We start from the raw sequence: 23,311 nt of genomic DNA on the forward strand, positions 1-23,311 counted from the left end.
GCATTGCATGGCATAAAATGCAGTTACTTTTTTACATGAATCTACTGTCTCCAACTGTTGAGGTTTTATGGATGATGAGATGTGTCAACTCCTGTATGGTGTTTAGAATTAGTTTGGCAGGTTTGAAGTGGTTTCATTCTTTTTAAAGTTTTATAAACCTTTATATTGGACAAAGACGAGAGAAACATCCAGATCACGTTGAAACTAATATGATCAAATGCATTGTTGGTTTCAATTAACTTATATTTTAGTCAGATTTTGTTGTAAATGTTTTGGTTCCTTGAGGCAAACTAGCTAACCTAGTCAGACCTGGAAACTAAAGGTAACAGCACCTGAAGTATAGAATTGTTTATAATATGTTTACTAAAATCAATGCATTTTTATAAGGTTATAAAATAAGGAAGTTGATGCATAAAGTTAACAGTTTTCTTTTCATTTTCATGCAGAGATGTGGAGCAGAGAGTTCAAGGTCAGACAGCAATAAAACCCAACTCATGATACAGCTACGCTGTTACAAGCTGCCAGCTTCACAAATATTTCTTTTGAGAAGTTGGTTCTCTGTTGCATTAAGTGATTAAAAATGCAACTTTTCATTTATTGTGATGGAAGAGTTCAGCAAAGCCACTTTTTATGTTTATTATATGTGTAGCAATGGTTTGTATTGACGTTGATTTAAAAAAAAAAAACTACTGAAAAGTTACTAGGGCTTAAATTTTAACATCTCTGTTGTTTGCAGGAGCTTGACTGTAAGTGATAGGTCTGAGTGTAAAGTCAGGAAAAGGTTGTAATGTGAGGAGCTTTTGGCAGAAGAAAAACAGACATGAAAAAGAAATCAAGAGTATCAGGGAATCAAAGAGTGATTTTCTGGATGATAAAAAGTGGCTTCTTGTTATTAAAACTTTGATAGTTTGGTTATTTTACAACCCCAGCTGGTTTATTTTTTAATAATGCAATTGTATATCAAAACTGGCGACTACAGATATCAACAGTGAGGTGTATCTAATATGATCCAGTGAGAGTTTTATTTCTAAAGCATTTCAAGTTTCAATACATTTTTGTTTTTGTTTTTTAAGTTGATTACTTTGACATCAGTGTAACCGATCCCCAATAGCCTGCTGGGGGGGGGGGGGATTCTTGAAGCCAAACCCCTTTTTTTTCCATTTACATGATAGAAAATGAGATAATGACAACAAATGTTATGCAGATTTCATAAAGAAAAAAACTTTACAATGGATAGCAAATGGAAGGTGCAGCATTGCATGCACTTATGATCTCAAACCATGGCTGCTTAAAACACTAATGAATCAACATGCATACAGCTATCAGGCATTTTTTTTTTTTTTTTATCCATCTTACTGGCAGTGTGCAGCATTAGTTTGGGGTGGATGGCAGTAATGCCCTCTATCAACTTCTTAAAGGATATAATTGAACCTTAGAAATGGAATTAAAATAGACCAAAAAAATCTATGTGGTTCTTTAAAAAAGAATGAGCAACACTTTTTTAAAGCAACGCTGCAGGTTTTGACCTATTTATTAGCTTAAATCAAGATAGATTTGAATTATTTATCAAGTCAATATACAGCTGTGGGCATGAATCGATGCTCCTTGCGTCTTGCCCATCTCAATAACTCGTCATGTGACCCAGAGCAGTCTGAGCTCCCCTTAAACACCACAGCTAACTAAGCTAAAAGTTACATAGATATTACTGTACACCTACCTGGTCAGACATATTCTTGGTTCTCTAATGTAGGACTAGATCTAGAGGACTGAATGTGACCTTGGTTTGTTTGTCATCCATGACGTCTCAGTCTAGCACTAAAAGTTACAATGTGACATTATCAGCTTTTCCGTGGTTTTGTTTTTCTCTCTTTATTCTCTTTATTTAGGTTTTATGCTGTTTTCAGTATAAACAACATACAGTATTTTCTTATCTAGCAAGCAAGATGAATTGTCGCAAAAAGTTTTAAGTTAGGCAACTCTTGTAAATACATCTTGCGAAAAATCTATGACGTTGGCGTTTATACAGAAATGTTTTGGACCAACGCATCAACCTGAGGCGGAATGCTCAGGTTGATGTAGAGTAGCATCACCCACTAGCCATTTTGTTTACCCAGCTTTAAGAAATAGGAAAGAGCAGAATGTGTAATCAGCTGTGTGTGTGAGAGTCTTTTCCTTTTTACACCAGATTGTCACAGATGTGTCTCAACTTTATTGAACTAAAGAGTTTGTCAGTGGGCTGTGGCTTCTCTGAGGCCTTACTTTCACTTCAGGTTTTGTTTTACCAGCACAACCACTGAGCTTTCAACTGTTAATTCTGTCTTTATGTGTTAAATGGTTTTGGAAGGATGGCAGCTTTGTGATGCTGTCTGTCATCTGACACTACAGGAGCTAATGGCATCCATAATAGTGTTGCCCTTCATAAATATGGCCATCACATGCAGTTTTCTATCCCCTACTCTCTCTAGATCTGAATTAATGAGGAACAATTTGTGTTCATACTTCCTATCTACATCCATCCATCCATCGCATTGTGATTCATCCAAGTTTACATTCAGATAAATAAGATATTTCGTAACTTGGAAATATAAACATGAGCTTTTGTTTATCAGAAAAAAATAACTTTGATATTTTGAATGATAATTCTATAATATCCTGTTAGAATACAGAGTGTTTAACACAACTATAAGTTTATTGTAAAGCTTAAAAATGACCACAAAGACTCTTGGAAATATGAGGTAAATTTGGTGAATATTTGAAAATCTGTCTACCGTAATCTTCTGCATCTTTTTTTTTAGCTCTAAATCTTCTACCTTTTATTTTTTCTTTATAGTTTTATTACTTGAAAAAATTGAGAATGATGACATCGGGAGGAAGACCTTAAAGATCACAGATTTTGGCCTCGCAAGGGAGTGGCACAAAACCACGAAAATGTCTGCTGCAGGCACCTACTCCTGGATGGCCCCTGAAGTCATCAAGTCCTCTCTCTTCTCCAAAGGCAGCGACGTCTGGAGGTGAGATAATAAAAAGACCAAATATAGAAAAAGAAAAAACTGATAAAAATATCTCATGAGGTGAATGTTTCTGTGTTTTATTGACTTTATCTTTATGTGTGTGCCATCCATCAGTTATGGCGTCCTGCTGTGGGAGCTGTTAACAGGGGAGGTGCCTTACCGAGGGATCGACGGGCTGGCAGTGGCTTATGGTGTTGCTGTGAATAAGTTAACACTTCCAATCCCCTCCACCTGCCCTGAACCCTTCGCCAAGCTCATGGAAGGTAATTAGAGTCAATCTTTCAAGACAAACTTCCCAATCAAAAAGAGAATCAAATGGTGCTCTTTGGGGGGAAAAATAACTACATTGTCTTTTTAAATTATTTTTTATTTGTGCTTTTTATCCTAAAATATAAATTTATCCTCTTTTGGGTTATTTTGTTTTCTCTATGGCTACTAAAAATGCATACTTACTAAAATATTTAGGTTTTATTATCTAAGATCTGCAATGATCCAATTCCAGTCAAGCTGTTTGAAACCTGTAGGACCTTGTTCATGCATTGAGCTGATCATTTAGCTTTTACTGCTTTTAATGTAATCAGACCATTGATCAGCTGTATGTGTCTTAAGTATGATGGATTGCAACCTAGTGCAGATCAGTTCCAGTTTACAATAAGCTTACACTGGATTTATATCACAGGCTTGCTTCTTTCCATTTAGAATAATCACTATGGAGGCCTGATCTAATTGGATCCCTGATACCAAGTTACTAAAACTAATAAATAACACATGCTGCTAGAGGGCATGTCAGGGGGAATCTACTAACATTGTATCCACAATTGATAAAGTGCAAATGTCGTGCAGACCGCCCTATTTAGATACAGGCCGTCACCATGGAGACGTGAGGGTTTGCTGGAAGAATCAAGATGCGAGAAAATGCAGTGTGGACGGACTTTTTCATGTCATGGCTTCTCTTTCTGAGTGGCTCCATATCATTTTGTCCAGCAGTTCCAAAATGGCCTCGCTGGATGGATCTGTTTCGTATGGCTCTAATCCATCCAGAACCTGACCCACTAACAGCTGGAGATTCACTAATATTCTAGGGTTTACAGATAAATAGATAATTAGATATAAAAACAGCAATAACTGCAGATATTTTCATAACCATGTGCCAGTTTTTTCCTGTATTTTATACGTGCTAAACAACAGATGGTGAAATGGCAGACATAATCCTTTTCATATTAGATAAATAACATAGCAGCTTCATTTCAGTCTATACCAGGGAGAGAATATAAATAAAATTGCTTTAACGCCAATCCTCAGCCAGATGTGAGGTTCTTTGGCTAGTGTGTCATGTTACCTGTTCTTTATGTCACAGTAGATTGTGATGTTTATATAAAGTTTAGGAGCTACAGTAGAAGCAGAATATGGTTTGAATTAAGAAATTGACATTTTCAGATATAACTATAAGTATATTTGGATCAGTGGAAATTCTAATGATGATCATTGTCACCATTTGCCTCAACTAGCTTCCATCATTGTTCAGGGATTGTGTGCCATATTCTGGCTAAACCAACATTATCTGAGCTGAATTTACTGAGCTGTTAAACAGCTTATTTAAAGAGTTGAGATGAGACTCATTGACTCTACTCCATCTGTGTTTCTTCCTGTAGAGTGCTGGGACCAGGACCCTCATGTGCGTCCCTCCTTCTCCTGCATCCTGGAGCAGCTGTCAGCCATCGAGGAGGCAGTGATGGCCACCATGCCGCAGGACTCCTTCCACAGCATGCAGGACGACTGGCGGGTGGAGATCCAGGAGATGTTTGATGAGCTCAGGACCAAAGAGAAGGTACGGCAGAACATCTGAAGGCGGTAATGATCTCTGCCTCATACTGTAAGGGAATTTAAGGCGTCCAATCTTCACTTTAACTTGTCCTGTCTGAGGATACACTGAGAGTAACATCAGATGTTCACACTGAGGCCACACACCAATATTAAACCAGGTTACGGCAGGTTACATGGCTTATTAAAAGAATAAGAGATTACAGCAGCAATGTCTTTTAGTTTACTTTCAATTTAAGTGATCTGGCCTGCTTAAAATGAAAGAAACAAAAAAGTTTTATCAGTAGATGTGTAGTATGCTATATGTAAGAGTCCTGCTTTCAGACCTTTTGTTCAACTTAAAAGATTTGCATTTTCCAGAATGATTGCTGAAGCTTGTGATACAGTATAAATACCTGTAACTCTTTGTTAGTATTTTTACTAAAATAAATAATATAAGAATTTCATGATTTATTTCCATAAATTAGAAATCGTATTACATGTAATTGGAATATGAACAATCTGAACTAAATTTGATCTATTTTTCACAGTCGTATTTTATTAAACGTACTACTAAACATACCAATACATCTTTTAAATACGTTATTTTTTAAATATACAAACCCATTTCAGAGTGATATTTTAAAATGGAGCGCCAAAACAGCTGATTATCAATAAAGCCGGGTTCTACACTGCAAAAACGATCTGAAAATAAGTAAACATTTCTTAAATCAAGTGTATTTACCCTTAATTTGAGTAGGTTGATAAGATGAATTGCCAATGGAATTAGTATTTTTTCTCTTAAAATAAGATAATTAGATAATATGCACTTAAAATAAGACGATTCAATAGTTTTTTCTTACTTCAAATGTAAATTGTCTTGTTCCATTAGCAATGTGTTGAACTTACCTCCTCAATGCAAGAAAAAAGTGCTTATTTAGATTTATATTTTTTGCAGTGTACGTCCAGCAGGCTGAGGTCATTTGTGGTAGAGGTCATAAAGGGGGGTTCCTGTAAGACCCCAAAACAAAACAAAAAACATTGAAGGTGTCTATCTTAAGTATGGACGACTCTTTTCCCTGCTAGCTGTAAGTGCAGAGCTATAAGCTATAAAACATAAAATGTAGCTCCATTCTGGGCAGATTTTGATGCTTTAAAACCCTCCTTGTTCAGCTTAGGTTAATAAGCTTGATGTGTATTAAACAGAGTCATTAATGCCATGGTGCTCCAGCGTACTTCCCCCTACTTAAGACCTTAATCTGCTTTCTCTTTAAAGTGTGTGGGGGCAGGTGGGGTTAATTAGTGTTTAGAGAAAAAAAAAAACAGAGTCAGCACAGCCTATGTGTTAGCTTTCTCTCTCCTTATCTAAAGCAATATGTTCTATTTTCCAATCATTTTTAGTCTATTGACAATCTAGTCTGCTATCAATTAGTTTTTTCATACTGTAATGAAAACTGTTATCTTAAACCATTTTCCTGACACCAAATTTTCAGGATTACTGGCAGCATTAATTGTATTAAGCTAATTTCCTGCAAACATCACAGACTAATCTGTATCTAGATAGGTTTGACTGGAAAGCTACTTTGTTGAAGTCAACTGGTAAGGATTACAGTTACTCAGCAGAGGAAAAGGAGGCTTTAACCTCTCTAAAACAAGTCGCCAAAGGAGACTATTTCAGAAGCAATCTAAAGGCATTTAAAGATCCTTTAGAGATGGTAGAAACCACAAAAGACTCACCTTCCTGATGATGTATTGCACTTCCTTGTTCTGAGGAATTCATACCCATGAAAAGAAGTGAATATAAATAGTTATACAGCTTCCTTAGTTCAGCTGTGCAGTCTGTATGTTTAGAGATGCCACAGTTGAAACAAACTTTGTTCTCTGCAGGAGCTCCGCTCCAGAGAGGAGGAGCTGACGCGAGCCGCCCTGCAGCAGAAGTCTCAGGAAGAGCTGCTGAAGCGCCGTGAGCAGCAGCTGGCAGAGCGGGAGATCAACGTGTTGGAGAGGGAGCTCAACATCCTCATCTTCCAGCTCAACAAGGACAAGCCGAACGTGAAGAAGAGGAAAGGCAAATTCAAACGTTCCCGCCTCAAACTGAAGGATGGAAACCGCATCAGTCTGCCATCAGGTGGGCGAGTGTGGTTTTACTTCACTTTGTGATTTTCATTGACACTGTGTGATAGAGATATCTGCTCTGGCAAAGGATGCTTGTTGTTGTGTAATCATTGAGGAAAGCCTATGAGATGTAATAACTGGTTTCCACCCATCCCTATGTCCATGTTACAACCTGCAGACTTTCAGCACAAGATAACAGTGCAGGCGTCACCTTCTATGGACAAAAGACGCAGCCTTCATAGCACCAGCTCCTCTCCTCCCAGCAGTCCCACACTCATCCCCCGGCTCAGAGCCATCCAACGTGAGTTCACCTCCTCAGCTTATCTGCATAGATGAAGTCGGATCTTCTTATTCTGAAATCAGAAAATAGATTATATTTGAAAGTGATTACAACACATTTTAAATCATTCGCTTCATAAAATAAACCAAAAATTCTCAAATTTTAGCAGTTTCGTGGTGATGGTCTGATGGTTAATTGAATAATTAGCTTTTTAATGTTCCCTCTAATCATGAAATAAAATATTTGTTTTCTTATTTTGTGTTTTGAGCTGCAAAATGTGATAAATCTTGAATCAGGAATAAAAAGCTTCATCAATTGTTAAATACATTGAATTGAAGCAGTTTAGAGTGAGAGTTAATAGTATAACTAGACTGTAAAACCATTTTGAATCCTATTTATTTCATAAAATGATTAAAGACATAACATTACATTTTATTCTTGGGAGGCATTAAAGGAGACAAGAGAAGGCCATCGAACGAATACTGTTGGTTAAACCAGATTAGCAGCCTTCGCTGCAGCCACTATCTTAAGCAGCTGTTTGAATTTGTGGTAACTAGAGGCACCTGTGTCAACAGTTACTCAAGATGAGAGCAATCGTACGTGGGGCCGCAGCACCCTCCTCAGGCCGGAGGAGTTTGATGATGTGAAAAAAGGAATCAAGAAGAAAGGAAGAACCTGGGGCCCCAGTTCAGTGCAGAGCAAAGAAAGGCCTGCTGCAGCAGAGAGGTGAGATGAAGGGTTATTAACCTCAGTCTAAGAATGGAAGCATTGGACTTCTGTTTATAAGCATTTAAATGTCTAGAAAACAAGGTTTTCAACATTCTAAATAAACACAAAAATGACCCTCTAAAAGGTCTGCTCCTGGTTTTAACCCTTTGTCTGCGTTTTGGTTTCAGGGTGCGTCCTCTATCGGACGGCAGTAACCCCTGGTCCACCAGCTTGCTAAAGTCCCAGAAGTCTGTCCCACTCGCCGCTCTGTTTGGTGAACAAGGTGAGCTAGCAGTAATCACAAACTAAACAAGGTTGCATCCTCTTTAAAATCGTTTTGGAATATATTAGGATTCAGATTGACTCTAAAACAGAGAGTTTGTTTCCTTTTCCTATCATGGGATAAAAAATGATTTCTTCTTTGTCATAAACAAGAAAAAGCAATTGCTTAATCATCGAAAGGATTCATGTATCAGCTTGACTTTCTGTAATGTCTGATTAAACTCACTATCCATAAGGTTCATCTTCTATTTTGACTTGCTGTTTTCAGTCTTTTGTTGTTGTTTTTACCAGTTTTCTCTATACTTCCTGCCTGCTGCTGTAACATAATAGGCCTGATTCTAGTTTTCCTCATTCCATGAAATGACAACATGTGGGAGAAGAGATATTAATCACTCATGCATCGATGTTTCTTCTGTCGTCCAGCAGGAGCAGGGAGGGATGAAGCATTCCCCCAGGAATGTCCTGACAGCAGCTCCAAACCAAAGCAGCTCAAGTTTCCCAACCAGGTTTACATCGACCTACCTCTGTGGAGGGACGACGCGCAGCCTCAGAGCCCCGGTGGAAACGGCGGCTCAGGAGATGCTGGGGTTGGTGCAGGAAGCCCAGAGGGACCTCCAGACTCTCCAGAAGATCCCAGCACCACCACATCCACCTCTTCCACCTCCACAACACCACAGCTAACCCCCACCAACAGCCTGAAGCGAGCGTCAGCTCGACGTAAGACTGACTTTGCGTTGTACGGCTGCGGCTCACTGCTGGCCTCGTTGGTCCTGGGTTATGACATCAGGGAGGCCCTCAAGAACTCCTCGTCTCCTGAGGATTGTGAGACCCCAAAAGAGGAGAAGAAGAAGAAGGAGGGCCTATTTCAGCGTGCGACGCGGTTCCGCCGCAGCACCTCTCCGCCAGGTAGTCGCTCCCGCAAGGAGGACACATCATCAAACCCCACCAGCCCACCGTCTGTCAACCTTGTTTCAATGTCGGCCATTATGGAGTGCAACTCCACCAAGTGCCTCTTACAACCGGAAGCAGAGGTGTCTGAGTCTGTTCCTGGAAAGGCTGAGCCTGTGGCTAACAATCACCACTCTGAAAAGAAAGCAGCGCCTGCAGACAGACAGAGTAACAAGACTGCAGCTGAGACACAGACAGCAGTACAGATGCAGACTCCGCCCCCAGAGCAGAGCAACCACAACACAGGAACCCGTCTGCGTAGAAAGAAGTACACCACCAACCACAGCGGTGAGTATTACAGACCGCAGGGCAGCCAGCTTAGCGTGAACAGGTTTACCTGACTGATCTCTGTTCACAGCCCCCAGCGGCCCGCTGCCCCCGCCTGCTGCCCAGAGGAGACAGGACAAAGAGAGGGACGAGAAGCCGCTGAACGGGGACCCCGTCCCCAGGCAGAGGCCTGTGTCATTCCGGGCCAAACCTCACGCCTGGGCCCTGCTGCGAGGGTGCAACAAGAGCTACTCCCTGGGCCACTACTCTGGGGAGAAGACGGCTCAGAACCTGAATGTGGTGCTGTCCTCAGAGGGGGGCTGCTCCCTGCTGGACATGGATACCGAGGGGCAGAAACGGGACTGCACCGTGCCGCTCTGCCGCATCCAGAGCTCCCCTGGACGACCCTCTGTGTTTGAGCTGGAGAAAGAGTTCTTCTCCTAGAAGCCCAGGGGAGCGATCTGCTCCAATGGAAGCCAGCATGGAAGGTTTAGATGCCTCGGTTCCTCTCTGCCTCGTTAAGCAACAGAGTGGATCTTTTTATTTCCTAGTGCCAGAGCCCAGTGATGTTGGTGTGTCACTGCAGCTCTGCCTTACACACTGCCATGTCTCCAGCACAGAGGAAACCAGAGCGGGGAGCTGATCTCAGATCATCCCCTCCTTCTTCATTGCAGCTCAACGTTGACCGCCGCTGCAGCTCTCCCATCTCACATTTTTATTTATTTTTATTGGTAATTTAATATGAACCGACTTAGAGGGCAGCAGGACATACATTCCACCTTAAGCTGCGTTCACACCAAACGCAGCAGGAGCAGCTAGTTTACATGCAAAGTCAATGGTTGACGCGCGTCAATGCGCAGCAAAATGTCCCGCAGCGTGTTTTGAGCAGCGGGAGCAGCACGTCTGAGCAGCGCGTCGGGATCGTTTAAGCATCTGACGCAGCAGCTGCAGCTCGAGATGGAAAAATGTAACTTTTGCTTCTCGAGACGCTGCATCAACCAATCAGAGAAGCTGATCTGGGAGCAGGCAGGTGGACAGACACATCGCTGATGATGCAGAACATCCTCTGAAACAGTTTTACGCCTAAATTAAGTTAAAATGTAGAAACCTGCCGGCAGAATATGTTTACTTTTATTATCCTGGTAACTGCAGTTTGGATTACGTTCATAAAAAAAAACGCTTTCCAGCCGCCAACAGAGGAGGTGACCGGGCCATAGGCTGCTGTTGGAATAGGATTCCTACTGAAAGCGCACCGCCGGTATGTGGGGGTCTGAGCGGCTCCCACAGAAATAATATTTGAAGGCAGGATGATAATCTGGATGAACTGACTGCACTGATGAAGTCTTCAGGTGGATTTTCCCAATTTGCTGAAGCATCTTTGCTGCTCCTGCTGCGCATCAGAACTAAACTTGTACAAGCATCAAAAATAAAGCAACAGATGCGTTTTTGCTGCTCCTGCTGCGTTTGGTGTGAACGTAGCATTAGAATCACAACGTTGCTGAGCTCATAGATGTATTCGTGTACCCTTCAAAACATTTAAAAAGAAAAGAGAAAAAAAAGTTTGTATACATGACTTTTTACCCAGTCAGCCTGAAGCTGAAGCTGTTTTTTATCGCAAACATGTTTTATTATTGTTTTCTGAGTCGGCCATGCTGCTCTTCAGGCTGTGTTCTAGGGAAAGGTTACATTATAAATATTAGTGCGTCTGCTGTACCACCCACAGGGGCTTAAAGATCTTAGAGAAGCCTTAGATGAAAAAAATTTAATACAAAAAACACTGAAAAGTCTTACAAAGCAGACAAAGAATATATTCTTGTACAAATGTTTTCTGTTTATGTATTTATATAGATGTGTTTTTGTTCATTTTTCTGGTTCTCAACACTGAAGTAGACTGAGGGCAGCAGATCAAACATGAAGCTGAAGCAAACCTGAATCTGTGTTTTATCAAGCCATTACTCCCTCCCCCTCATGAGAGCTGATTGGTTGAAACTGGAGTGATCACACAGCTGCATCTAGAATAGTGAATCTATTACAGATTTATTACACTTCAATCTATCATTTTATAAGTTTGATGATTATGGTTTATATCTGATGGAGAATCCTCTTGGGAGGCATACCGAGCTTTAAATAAGACCAATAAAAAAAGACTTTGGATTACAGTGATGTCACCCTGCTGAAAAGCATAAATCTGTGTACGGTTTATGCTCCAATACTTTGTTGGATCACCTTCTGCATGAATAACTGCATCATGTAGGTGACCTTAAGGTATCCTGCATAGTTGCTTCCTCTTTACAATACTACTTATATACTCTGACCTAACCTGAACTCCAATGATAATTTAATTAAATGTACCAACATCTGCATGCAGCTTCTCAGCAGGAGGACACATTGCTGAAAACGTAACCGCCACTAAATTCAATTCAGTTTATTTATATAGCGCCAATTCACAACACATGTCATCTCAAGGCACAGTTCAACTAAATAATCTTTACTAAGCTGTGACCTTTGATCTGTTACTTACTTACTGTATATCTGTTTCTCCCACATGTTTATCCTTCCACTAAACCTTCCATGATTTGAATGATTGCTGTAAATTGACTTCAGACAAGCTGCCTACTCTGCATTACTCTCCTTGGTCATGTGGTCCAAAAGGTCACATTTCTTATTAAAAGTCCTTTAATTTCTTGGTTTTATTTAAATTTTCTTTTTCCATTTCCATCTTTTAAATATTCTTTAGCTATAACCCATAATCATCGACATAATTGGTTTAAAATGACTTTTACATTTTTGATGAAAGTACTGAAGAAGGAAACGGTTTTAGTGATGTTGTATTTCGCTAAGAGACCCAGTATTATTACTGCGCATCGCTGAATACAGATAAAAACGTTTAAAGTGTTGAGGGCTAACGGTCTGCTCGGTGAAACCTGTGCCTTTAATTACCTGAATAAATACATTTATTCAGGAATAAATAAATTGAAACTGTTACATTTAAGAACTTTAACATTTGGTTGAATCAGATTGTTTTATTTTGTATCATGCCTTCTATTTATACCTAAATCAATGTGTTTTTACCAAAACAAATGTTTCCCATCAAGCTCAGGAAAGGATGAAGACAACAGAATCTGGCTGAACATTTGATTATAAACACTAATCGTATCCTCAGGACTTGTCAAATCAGCTGGCAACGCCTTTAAATATGCACTGCATCTTCCTCGGTTCGACCTTATTGTGTTTCTGATAAAGGGCTAAATGTTAGTGTAATGATGTGTACACGGCTGAGGAAACACCTGATTTTGTAGAATGTGAAGTATCAAACCCTCTGAAAGCCGTGCAGATCCTTAAAACTGTTAAAGGTGCTATTTACAAGCATGTTTTCTAGATTTGTTTTTATTTTTCAAGAATGGAGGATATCTGTAAATAACACAATGGTCCTGTGGGGCCCCTTTACTTGTGGGCAGCTTGTACAAGTGAAATAGAAAGCATTCCACTGCAGCGATGGGACCAGATTTAAATGAAACCCCCCTGATATATATATATATATTTTTTTTTTGCATCCGGATCCAAAACAACTCATTCAACCTGCTGCTATCTGAGGAGGAGATGGACTGAAGAGTGTAGAGACCCGTCACCAGATCAAACCACGTCAAACTGCCTTCTAGATTCACTGATCACACTGACTGGGTCAGATTCAGACTTGATCTGTGTTTTTGTTATTCTTACAGTATTGGTTTATGTCATGCCTGATTGATCAAGAGTTCTCAGTTTATCAATGTTCTAAATAAAGTCTACATCAAGCTGATTGTTGTCTTTGTTTTTTCTGTTGAGAATTTGTGTAATTGTTCAAAGACATTAAACAGATGGGGGGCGGGGGTTATCAGGATAAGAACATTGGAATGGCATAAAGTAATAAAAAAAAAAAACTTCCAGTTGACCTCAGATGAAAATGACCCACCATTGTCTTTTAACTTGAAATTTAATGACTTTTTTTTTTTTTCAGACTGGCCCCAAAAACAGAAAAAGTAAAATGTTGCTTTTATTAACATTCACATGTAAGCTGTACACAAAAAAAAAGGTACGAAGGCAAATAGAGTTGAAATCAAGCTGTCATTTACAAACTGCAGAATGTTAAAATGTTTTAGTTGTGTTTCAGATCAAACAGTACCAGAAATAACGCAAATCAGGTGGCGTTCTTGCACACTTCAGAAAACCACCTGTTTATTTCCAGAGGTTATATACAGTGGGGCAAAAAAGTATTAAGTCAGCCACCAATAGTGCAAGTTCTCCCACTCAAAAAGATGAGAGAGGCCGGTAATTTTCATCATAGATATACCTCAACTATGAGAGACAAAATGAGAAAAAAAAATCCAGAAAATCACATTGTCTGATTTTTAAAGAATTTATTTGCAAAATATGGTGGAAAATAAGTATTATTATTATTTTTAATAGTAGGTGCTGCAGGCAGGACTCTGAATTCCATCTGTACTGAAGCCATGAAGAGCCTCTGAAGAGCCTTTAGAGCTGATTTTCTCAAATGTCCTGCAAGAAAACTGACTCAGAAGCAAAAGTGGATGATGTATCCCAAGAAGATAGGGGGAATACAACCCAGAGCATGATGAATCATGTTTAGAAGAAGAAAACCCTTAAACTGGAAGGAAAACTTTTCAGAAAATGGCAAAAGAACATGGTCTTCAGCAGCATATGACCCACACATCAGGCATGCAGAACAAAGCATCATAAAGATGACCTCACGATGCACAAGGTATGCCGTTTCTCATGCCCATGATGTCTCCAGCAATAGAAAAAAGTTATCCTTGGGATGACAAATCTGGAGGGTTTTTCGTAAATATGGAGACAGCTAAAAAAACATGGATGAGACTGACCTGCTTGCCTACTTAGGGCTGCCAATCTTAGCAGATGTATACAGGTCCCGATGTGACACTGCTGCTAGTCTATGGGATGCATTGGCAAAAGTGGGAGGCCAATTTTCTGAGCCACAATGCCACAAAGACCCACACCTCAAGACTGCTACGATTTGATGACTGTGAGTCAAGACCAGCGAGACGTGGGAGAGACAGACTTGCAGCCATAAAAGAGGAATAGGACAAGTGGGAGGAGCAGCTGCCCTACCTCTACAATCCAGGGCCTGATGTAACGGTGGATGAGCAACTGGTTCCATTTAGAGGAAGCCTGTTTTCAGATTTGCAATAAAAGCAATTTTCACTGTTAATTTCTTTGACTGTTTTCTGTGACACTGATACTAATCACTGATGCTGATGTCTTTTGTCCAAAGGTCATTGTCCTTTTCGGCATTATATACCCAGCAAGCCAGCAATTTATCGGTCAAGTCATCGGTGGCACATACTGTGTGCTGCAGGTGTAAATATATCTGGAAAGGTTGTGCACATGCATAACGCCCTACCTGTGCTAATTAGTTGAATGAGTTATGTTATTTTTCATATTTTTGTATTGTACATGATCTTAAATTGTTCACTGGAGAAAATAATGAAACTAAGTCATTGGGATTAATAAAATGCAGTCAAAACTCCTTTTTGGACATTTTTATTCTTTCTTTTTAAGCTATAAGTGAAGAGGGAAAATTTATGTATACACACATTTTGTGCTAAATATACAATCTGAAATTGAGTCTTTAAAATTGAATTAAGCTGCTTATATTGGGGATTAAGTGAAGACGGGTCATTTTAACCCGTAGGACACAGAACATGATGACAACAGCTGGGTTAAAGAAAATAAATCTTGATAGTTAAAGCCACTTTTTATCATATTAAGAAGTAGTGCTTACGGAAAGGGTCAAAGGTCACTGTGAAAAATCTTTAAAATCTTTAAAGCAGTTTATTGTTTTAACACTTTTACATTTTCTAGGTGTTTGTTTCAGATTAGTGGGACATAAGAACTAAACACTGTTTCTCCATGTTTGGTTTTGGATCTGCAGGATAGGCCACTGACTGCAAGTCAGCTATTTATTTTGGAGAAAAGCAGTTGGTGAGTTATAGACATAGAGAAGCATTATAAATTATTTTCTGAAATGCTGGGAGCCAGTGGAAGGACTGTAAAGCTGGGGCGATGTGCTCTTCTCTCTTAGTTCTTTTGAGGACGCCAGCAGCAGTGTTCTGGATCAACTGCAGCTTTCCGATTGACTTTTTAGGTTTTATAGTCATTACAGTAAATATTTATACTAAAGATGAACGCATTAATGCATTTTTTTCTCTTTTTTAGGTGATAGAAGCGGTGGACATTTTTCATAGAGGTGGCCAAAAACAGGCCTTTTAATGAGAGCCTTGCTTATAAAGCTATACGTATTTACATCATCGCCCCATAAAACATTAAAAACTAATTCTTAGTCTTATTTAATTGTAGTATATTGTGAGTAATTACTTGCTGTATTGTTGTTGACAGTTTTTGGTTACACATGCTAACTAAAATATGTCAAAGTAGGACATTCCTCATGATAGAATCACTGCTGCCACCTTCTGGTTTAGAGGAGAACTGCTTGTTTCAGAGGTGGTGAAGGGGTGTCTATGGCATCCCCCCCATGAATTTTCCCATAATTGACTGAGTTCACCTGGTGACATTGTAATGTATGGCTGTGTGTTGGCATAGTTATGCTAATTAACTTCTTTATTAAGATTTGAGTTGGGTGAAGCATGCAGATATTGAATATGATGGGTAACACTTTGTTTTCTCTGACACAAAGTTACATACTGACAGAAAAAATGCAGTAGCAGTGAAGTCTTAATTTAAAGCAAAGAGAGCTACTGGGAGAAGAATAAATAACGATATCCAGGTGGTAGAGTTTAGATGGTAGAGTTTATTTTACAGTTATGCACTTTTTTATGTCAGTAACATTATAGAGATACCAAATACTTCTGCAAGGGAGCGTTGACCTTTCAGTATCACAAAAACTCAAAACACAGAAAAGATAACATTAAAAAGAGGAAATTAATCGTTTTATTGGTACGGTGACACATGTATGATGAACCTGAGGCCCAAAGCATCACAATGTGATGTTTTTATCATCACAGAAGCTCTAGTAGGTTTTTATTTTGTGAAAAGTTGTTAAAAAATGAGAAACATTCATGCATGCTGAGCGACGGATTGGATGCAGAACAGGCTGATAAATACAATGCGTTGGTTCATGAATAATTAGTTACGCTAATGTAAAAAAAAGCTCCTTCTAAATGTACTGGCAAAAAAAAAACAGTGTATAAATATTTTAATAGAAATAATCAAAATGCCTCAAACTAAGACCCAAGCCGAGTGACAGACTTTAAACAAAATGCTCCTTGGAAGATTTAATAAAGTGCATCACTTTAAGGAGTTCAGACACCTGTGGCTGCAGCCGTGGAGGTAGAGGTGAGTATTGAAGCCATGGTGACGAGATTGACTCCAATCAACCAGCGTCTGCTGCTAAAGGCACACACAAAACAGGATAGTCAGTGATGAACTTTGCATATATATATATATTTTTTTCATATTTTTGCCATTTTTTATAATTTACTAAAAGCCGTTCTAGATTAAATAATTAATAATAGATTATTTGATTCCTAAGCTAATCAATGTTCCTTTGGTTCTTGGTCAATGCTCAGTCTTTTAATGACATTTATTATCACTTTTGCAGATGATATGCTACTGTACAGGCATGTTAAGCTTGATCAGGTGGGTAGGTTGTGACGGGCGGTTTGCTATCCAACAAGTTTAATCAAAATCTGAATGACCTCCTTGGCGTGTTAACAGGTTTGTAAATAGCCCTTTATAAAGTATGAATCTGTTTAAGGTGAGTGGGAGCAAGGATGCATCCAGATGTTGCAGAGTAACACTAAAGGGGTGGAGTTTGATGCCTTTGAGGTTGTTTTTCCTGTGAGAGGTGTTTAACAAATCAACTTTACCTCCTGATTTACTTGAGTATTCAGGGCGTCGTGATGCACTTTGCAGAGCTGCGATCGCTGCTCTTCATGTGGCGGAAGATGACTGTCTCTGCCTGGACACAGTACTGTGTTTTGGGATTCAGTTTTGTCAGAGTCAGCTTGTGGGAGCAGCAGGTGATATCGTACATGTCCTGAGGAGAAGGTGAGGGGCCACATATTAGCAATCACACCAAAACATGCAGGACACAGAGTGACAGAGGGATAAAACCAGGGCCAGTTTGTTCCTCTGGGGATTTTTTGTTGTTCTTTTTTCACATCTGCTCTTCCTCTTCTGCCTCCTCACCCTTTTATATTTCCTCTTTGTCTTCTGATCTGTTTATGTCCCAGAGTCTGTGAAAGTGAATCTTTTTCTGCTGAAAAACTGATTTATGCAGCAGATTTAAGTTAACATGATCCTTATTTACCCAACAAAGCATCTATATGCATGAAACCATCATTAGTTTTAATTAAAAGGGTTTATTTTATTGGTTGAATTAAAATGTTCCTTTTAAGACCTTTCCAAAAAAAAATGTTTTTGAAGGAAATGCTAAACTTAAAATGTATGCAGTTGGTGTGTGACAGAATAACAGATAAGTGCATAATGGTGAGATGAAAAGAATAAAATGGTCCCTGGTTGTCAGGTGTCTTTTAATATAAATCTGAAAAGTGTGGAGAATATATTTTATGAGCTCTGCTGTGATATTTCTACCTGCTTTGTGCTTGTAGAAACTGAAATGTTTGCTGTTAGATTAGATCGGTTGGAGTGTGTTTGCAAACAGATTCTCAGCTGGATTTAGGTCTGAACTTTGACTGGGCCATTCTTACTGGTGTATAACTTTTCACCTTAACCAAATACTTTAGCTGTATAAGGTTGTTGCTGTGAAATGCAAACAGGAAGCGTTCCCCAGCATCTCTTTTCCACCCTTCCTTTAAGGCCATATCTGGGGTTTTCATGAAATAACTGCTCTCGCAACAGTTTCCCTCACTAGAGCTGCAGATCTATGCAGTATATTGAAGCAGAGGTACAGTATAGTGAAGTAGGCTGAAAATGGATGCACAAATTTTACTTGTAAAACATATTTTTGCTTTTAATTCAAAATTATGTACCAATCAGTTAATTGATATAAATACAAGGCATGGCTCTGTATCCACAGATTTGAATAAATCTGATTCCACACATGTTTTTTTAAACTTAAAGACAACAGATTATCCTCTAGATCCCTCAGGAAGCTCTGGTTCTGAAGTGAAGTCACAGTAAAAGTTTGCATACCTCCTTTCCATTGTGGAGGACGTAGACTTTGTATTCCACACTGCTGTGCATCTTGTGGACCAACAACCGGGCGGCCTTCACTTGGATGACGATGCCTTGTTTGGAGGAGTTGATCTTCACATCAGGAGGACTGATTTTGGCTGCAAAGTAGCAAAGTTAAAGATGAATGTTTATTTGGTTCTTAGTTTTCTTTTTTAATACGAACACTTGAGCTGTCTTATTCTTATTTAGGGAGTAAAAAGACAAAAAAGAAAGTGTAAATGAGGGTGAGGAGAAGGAGGTAGTTGGTGCTTACTGTCCCAGCGGGGGCTGAATCTGGGGGACAAGGCCCAGGCCGATTTGCTGCTGGAGGCTACGGATGTGGCTTGGACCTGAGCGTAGTACCACTCTGTGGTATCGGAGGTGACGTTGCTGAGGTCACACTTGTGCCTCCGGATCCCCTGACAGCTGCTGACTTTCAGCCAGTCCATCTCACCATAGCTGTGAATTCAGCAGGGATCTTTGTTGGATGTTTACTCGACTCTTAATTCTGCAGGATCCTGCCAAATTATCTAAATCATTCGTGTTTAAACAATAACATATCGAAATACTGCATGAAGCTGCTTCTGCAAAACAGGATTTTCTGTGTAAAATAACAAGTCTGTGCACTTTAAAGGTTGAAATTGTAACAGAAAACAGCATTGGAGTCAAATCTTAACAGTTGAAATCATGCTTTTTGAAACGATTTGTAGTTCTTGACATTTGCATCAGTTAGGTTTGTTAACTAAGCTGTACGGTAAAACAGCTGCTAGCTTTATCATGCAAAAAAAATTTTTACAAATTCCAAGCAAGCCTTCCCTGTACATTTTTTACCTTTGCAACTGAGAGGTCTCAGCAGGTAATCCAAATTTGGTTTACATAAAGTGAATTTCTCTCTCTCTAAATGACTGTCTAGGAGTGGGTGTGTACATGAATTGTTGTTTGTAAATGTGGCAGCGGTCTCCAGGCCCAGTCCTGCTACCTGCTAATAGACCTCTGCTCCCAATCTACTTTAGGTATTCAACCTTTACTTATTAGTTTATTTATTTACTTCTAAACTAGTATCATTCTGAACAAAGTCTACTGCAGGTAAGATGTTGACTGCAAATTACTAACACAGAAAATCCCACATAAAAAAAGACTTGGAAATATTTTTTTGAAACATTGCAACAGATTTATACTTCATTGTTTATTTATCTACTACTACATGGGAAGAAGATGATCCTGTAAATCTTGATGTCTTTTTATTGCTTTGCACTGGTTGTGAAGTATTGTTTTATGTCTACATGGTACATGAAGACTTGAACCTAGTTTTGAGTGTATGTTCGTTTTTGCCCCATTGATAAATTTTGATCAGTAAGCCCAATAATTGAAACTAACAGTGGGTTCAATGAAATTAACTTCATATTACTCCCTTCTTTACGCGTCAATCACATTTACATGATTGAAATCAATCTGTTTGTTTTAAGGTCCTCTTAATAGAATAGATTTGTCCAAACCCTTAAACTAGAGGTTAGATTCATTACTGATTTGAGACTGATTGTGGAGGGAGATGCCTGTGGAGCTCCCTCTACTGGTGGTGAGCTTGTATAACCACAGAAGAAGACTTTTATTTATTAATCATTAAATTAAATTAAATTAAATTAATAAAAGTAAAAAAATAATACCGGAAATAATTTTATGGAAACAAAAATCATTAAAAAAAAAATTAATACTAAATTAACTTTAGCTACACTGTATGTATTTTCCTATATTTTCTGCCATTTACTGCCAGGGAGTAGTGGCCTAGTGCTTAAAGCATTGCACTTGGGTCTGAGTTCAAGTCCCACTCATTCCCACAGCTTTCACTCTGGGTCCCTGAGCAAGACCCTTAACCCCAGACTGCTCCTCTGGCTCCAACAGTGGCAGCCCACTGCTTCCGAAGAAAATGCAGAAAGTGAATTTCCCCATTCTGGGACAATAAAGCGATTTATATTTATTTATATTTAGATTTGTCACCCTGGCAATGATTATATTATAGGATCAAAGGCTCAGAAATGAAGAGAAACAATAGAGAGAATTCATTCATGTTTGTGTGTGAGCGCTCACATCTTATACTGGACGTTATAATGCAGGGAGGTGCTGTTGGTGGGAGCCACCCAGTGCAGGACGTTTCTGTAGTTTATAGACGTAAACTTCACCTGGCCAGGTGGAGTCAGCATTTCTGCAACACAGGAAGTCAGATATCTGGGTTAGATAAGATCAATAAACATTTATATCAAATATCTCACAGTTTTAGGAAGGTTTTTAACCACCCAGATGAAGAGCTGCACAATAAATCCAACAGCAGAAACATCATTGTGGCAGTGTTTGCAATATCAGAGTTGCAAACGAGCACTTAGATGCACATATTTGGTTGGATACACTTCAAGTGCCATGCATTCACGGCATTTGCTCGGTATGATGGTTTATATTCCCCCTAATGCGCAACATCTGTCTATTTTATTGGCTAAGAAGTAACAGTTATGTGGTGAGCAAGAGGCAAAGATGGAGAAATAGAAAAGTTCTGGAAAATATGGCTTAGCAATATGGCAATAACAAACTTTTCCTGAAATTGGCACAGGAGCTCCTTCTGACTAAACTAAACTTCCTGAATGTCAGGTTTATAATGTGCCTTTATTTTATTACTAATTTCTAATAACATTTCATCCCTTTTTTTATCTTTTAGAAATTAAATAAATATTATTCTTACAAAGACTTATTCAAAAGTCTTAAAATGAGAAGTTTTGTGAATTGGCGCTATATAAATAAAATGAATTGAATTGAACTGAAAAGAAAAAGAGTTACATTTCAGCCAAAGATGAAGGAAACATAAATTTTGAAAAACAAAAACTAAACATGCTGGTTAGAAGGAGGCCTGAGGTAGGATCAGCAGCAGGTAACCTCTGTTAAATGTGATCACCCAAAACAAACTTAAACGCCCACAGGAGCAGGTACCTGAGGTTTTTGTCCTCATGAAGTTTATAAATTTCGATTCCTTAAAATTGGCCTCCTTCTTAAGCTAGAAGTTACTTTTTCTATCAGATATAAATAAAGAAAACTTGATTGTTTTTGTGATAAATCATTAGATTTCTTGGTAATCTACTGATTTAGGTTTACAGGTTTATCTGTTGGTAAAACTCGGTGTGACCTTTTAAAAACAAAGGTCAACGTTGATGACAAACCAGCCAACAGTAAACAGGCTTAACTGCCTATCCATCAATGACCTGCTTAGACGTCATTGGTTTAGTATAAAAGGAGAAATAATGTAAAATGAACCTTCACACCTCTGGTCTATTTAATTGAAGAAAACATTAACATCATAACCAAATAACAAACATATCAGCAATTAAACCTTAGGATCTTTAAATGCCTGCAGGCGGGTAGCAGCTCTGTAATTAAAGAAAATGCATGAGGACAGAGTGGAGGTTACCTTGAGCTGTGACACAGAAGGCCAGGTTCCCCAGCAGCATGGTGCGAAGCAGCAGGCGAGTCATGGTGTCGATGCAGTCTGTGGACCAACACTGAAAACAATCCTAACAGATGCTGCAGGCAACCCTCCCTCTACCTTTTAAAAGCCCTAACTTCCCCTTTTTTTAAATGCCACAATTGCTCTTAACTATTTATGAGACAGAAAAGAAGCCGTCATGGAAACTTTTGCTTTTTATTCTTTACAGTATTGATTATTAGCTGAATCAGATTTTGTCATCCATTATAAAATGCAATTATCCCAGACTTACTGATCATATTTTAACCCATTAATCTACAGTTTAGATACAGGAAATGCCATGTGACCAAAGAGTATGAACAAAACTAGTATTATTTGTTTGTTTTATTTAACAGATGGAATGGTCATCATAAATAATACTCATGACCAAAAGTTTTAAATGTTTGTATGTTAGACAGACGTTACTCACTTGCACTGAATTGAAACTTAGATAAGTTTATAAACATCACCTTTAGCTGAGGATGATTGCCAAAAAAACCGCCAAAACATTCAACTTGCTGCAGATGACTCCTTAGTTTGCTGCCATCCTCCATCCTTTCCAGTTTTCCTTCTCTTTTAATGCTAAATGATCAGGAACTAGAATTAGACAGAAACGTAGTGACACTAATTAAAAAAATAAGAAATTAGGTGTTGTTTTTAAAATTTTTTTACTTTAAGTACAGCTTATCTAAATAGTAAATAGACATCAGTGTCACTACCATCAGTTTGAAGTCCTAATACAGTTACAATGCAATGACTGAGCCACATGATTTTTATGCAAATCAATGCTGGTTCCGTGCATCACTGAAAAGAAGCCAAATCTATTTTCTTCCATTTGGGTTTGAAGAAGTAAATTTTGCAGCATCACTTTGACTCTGTTACAGGTATAGATTACCGGTAGCGGTAAAGGCCACCCGTAGCCCATTCATTTGCATCCAGTTTACTAGAAACGTTGCTGCATAATTTATCACGAGAGAAGAGTGCTAGTCTTTTCTGAACTTCATGTTTCCTCTTTATGTTTGAGTCATTTATGGCTGCTAATATATTTATAGTGGCTTCTAGAGTAATATTGCTGCTGAATTGTTCTGTAAAATATTAGTTTATATCTTGACCTTATTTTAACCTTATTAGGAAATGCAAAGGTGTCCCCTAAATTGTTCCCATTTTCTTGCATAGCAGCTACTA

At 38.8% G+C, this 23,311-nt stretch overlaps 2 protein-coding genes across 4 annotated transcripts in view; one reads left to right on the forward strand and one right to left on the reverse strand.

Annotated features, from left to right (window-relative positions):
* The window catches only part of map3k21 (mitogen-activated protein kinase kinase kinase 21), a 30,402-nt gene extending 20,082 nt beyond the window's left edge, over positions 1-10,320 (forward strand). The window contains exons 2-10 of one of the 2 annotated variants that reach the window (XM_038296140.1): positions 2,831-3,011; positions 3,126-3,274; positions 4,664-4,839; positions 6,699-6,939; positions 7,105-7,227; positions 7,782-7,932; positions 8,103-8,197; positions 8,623-9,432; positions 9,503-10,320. In XM_038296140.1, the coding sequence (XP_038152068.1) occupies positions 2,831-3,011; positions 3,126-3,274; positions 4,664-4,839; positions 6,699-6,939; positions 7,105-7,227; positions 7,782-7,932; positions 8,103-8,197; positions 8,623-9,432; positions 9,503-9,855 (2,279 nt within the window). In that variant the 3' untranslated portion in view covers positions 9,856-10,320. Of the gene's footprint in view, positions 1-2,830; positions 3,012-3,125; positions 3,275-4,663; positions 4,840-6,698; positions 6,940-7,104; positions 7,228-7,781; positions 7,933-8,102; positions 8,198-8,619; positions 9,433-9,502 lie in introns of both variants that reach the window. The other variant, XM_038296139.1, reaches the window with a different exon arrangement.
* A 5,897-nt stretch (positions 10,321-16,217) lies between these two features.
* On the reverse strand, positions 16,218-22,194 carry il22ra2 (interleukin 22 receptor, alpha 2). 2 transcript variants are annotated; one of them, XM_038296146.1, is made up of 6 exons: positions 22,073-22,194; positions 20,710-20,824; positions 18,899-19,083; positions 18,604-18,743; positions 17,316-17,485; positions 16,218-16,833 (listed from the first exon to the last, which is right to left on the reverse strand). In XM_038296146.1, the coding sequence occupies exons 1-5, from the start codon at positions 22,134-22,136 to the stop codon at positions 17,336-17,338; spliced, it is 654 nt and encodes a 217-aa protein (XP_038152074.1). In that variant the 5' UTR covers positions 22,137-22,194; the 3' UTR covers positions 16,218-16,833; positions 17,316-17,335. The 2 variants fall into 2 exon arrangements, with proteins under 2 accessions (XP_038152074.1, XP_038152073.1); XM_038296145.1 differs by having other exon boundaries at positions 16,218-16,836.
* Between the last annotated feature and the right edge of the window lie 1,117 nt (positions 22,195-23,311).

Source organism: Cyprinodon tularosa, unplaced genomic scaffold (genome assembly GCF_016077235.1).
Source record: "Cyprinodon tularosa strain WSP-4 unplaced genomic scaffold, ASM1607723v1 ctg368, whole genome shotgun sequence".
Lineage (NCBI taxonomy): Eukaryota > Metazoa > Chordata > Actinopteri > Cyprinodontiformes > Cyprinodontidae > Cyprinodon > Cyprinodon tularosa.

Coding starts and splice junctions, on each gene's coding strand:
- il22ra2 (XM_038296146.1), bottom strand. CDS start 22,136: ATGACTCGCCTGCTGCTTCGCACCATGCTGCTGGGGAACCTGGCCTTC. Junction 20,825..22,072: donor CTTCTGTGTCACAGCTCAAG/GTAACCTCCACT, acceptor CCTGTGTTGCAG/AAATGCTGACTCCACCTGGC. Junction 17,486..18,603: donor TCCTCCACAATGGAAAGGAG/GTATGCAAACTT, acceptor CCTTCTCCTCAG/GACATGTACGATATCACCTG.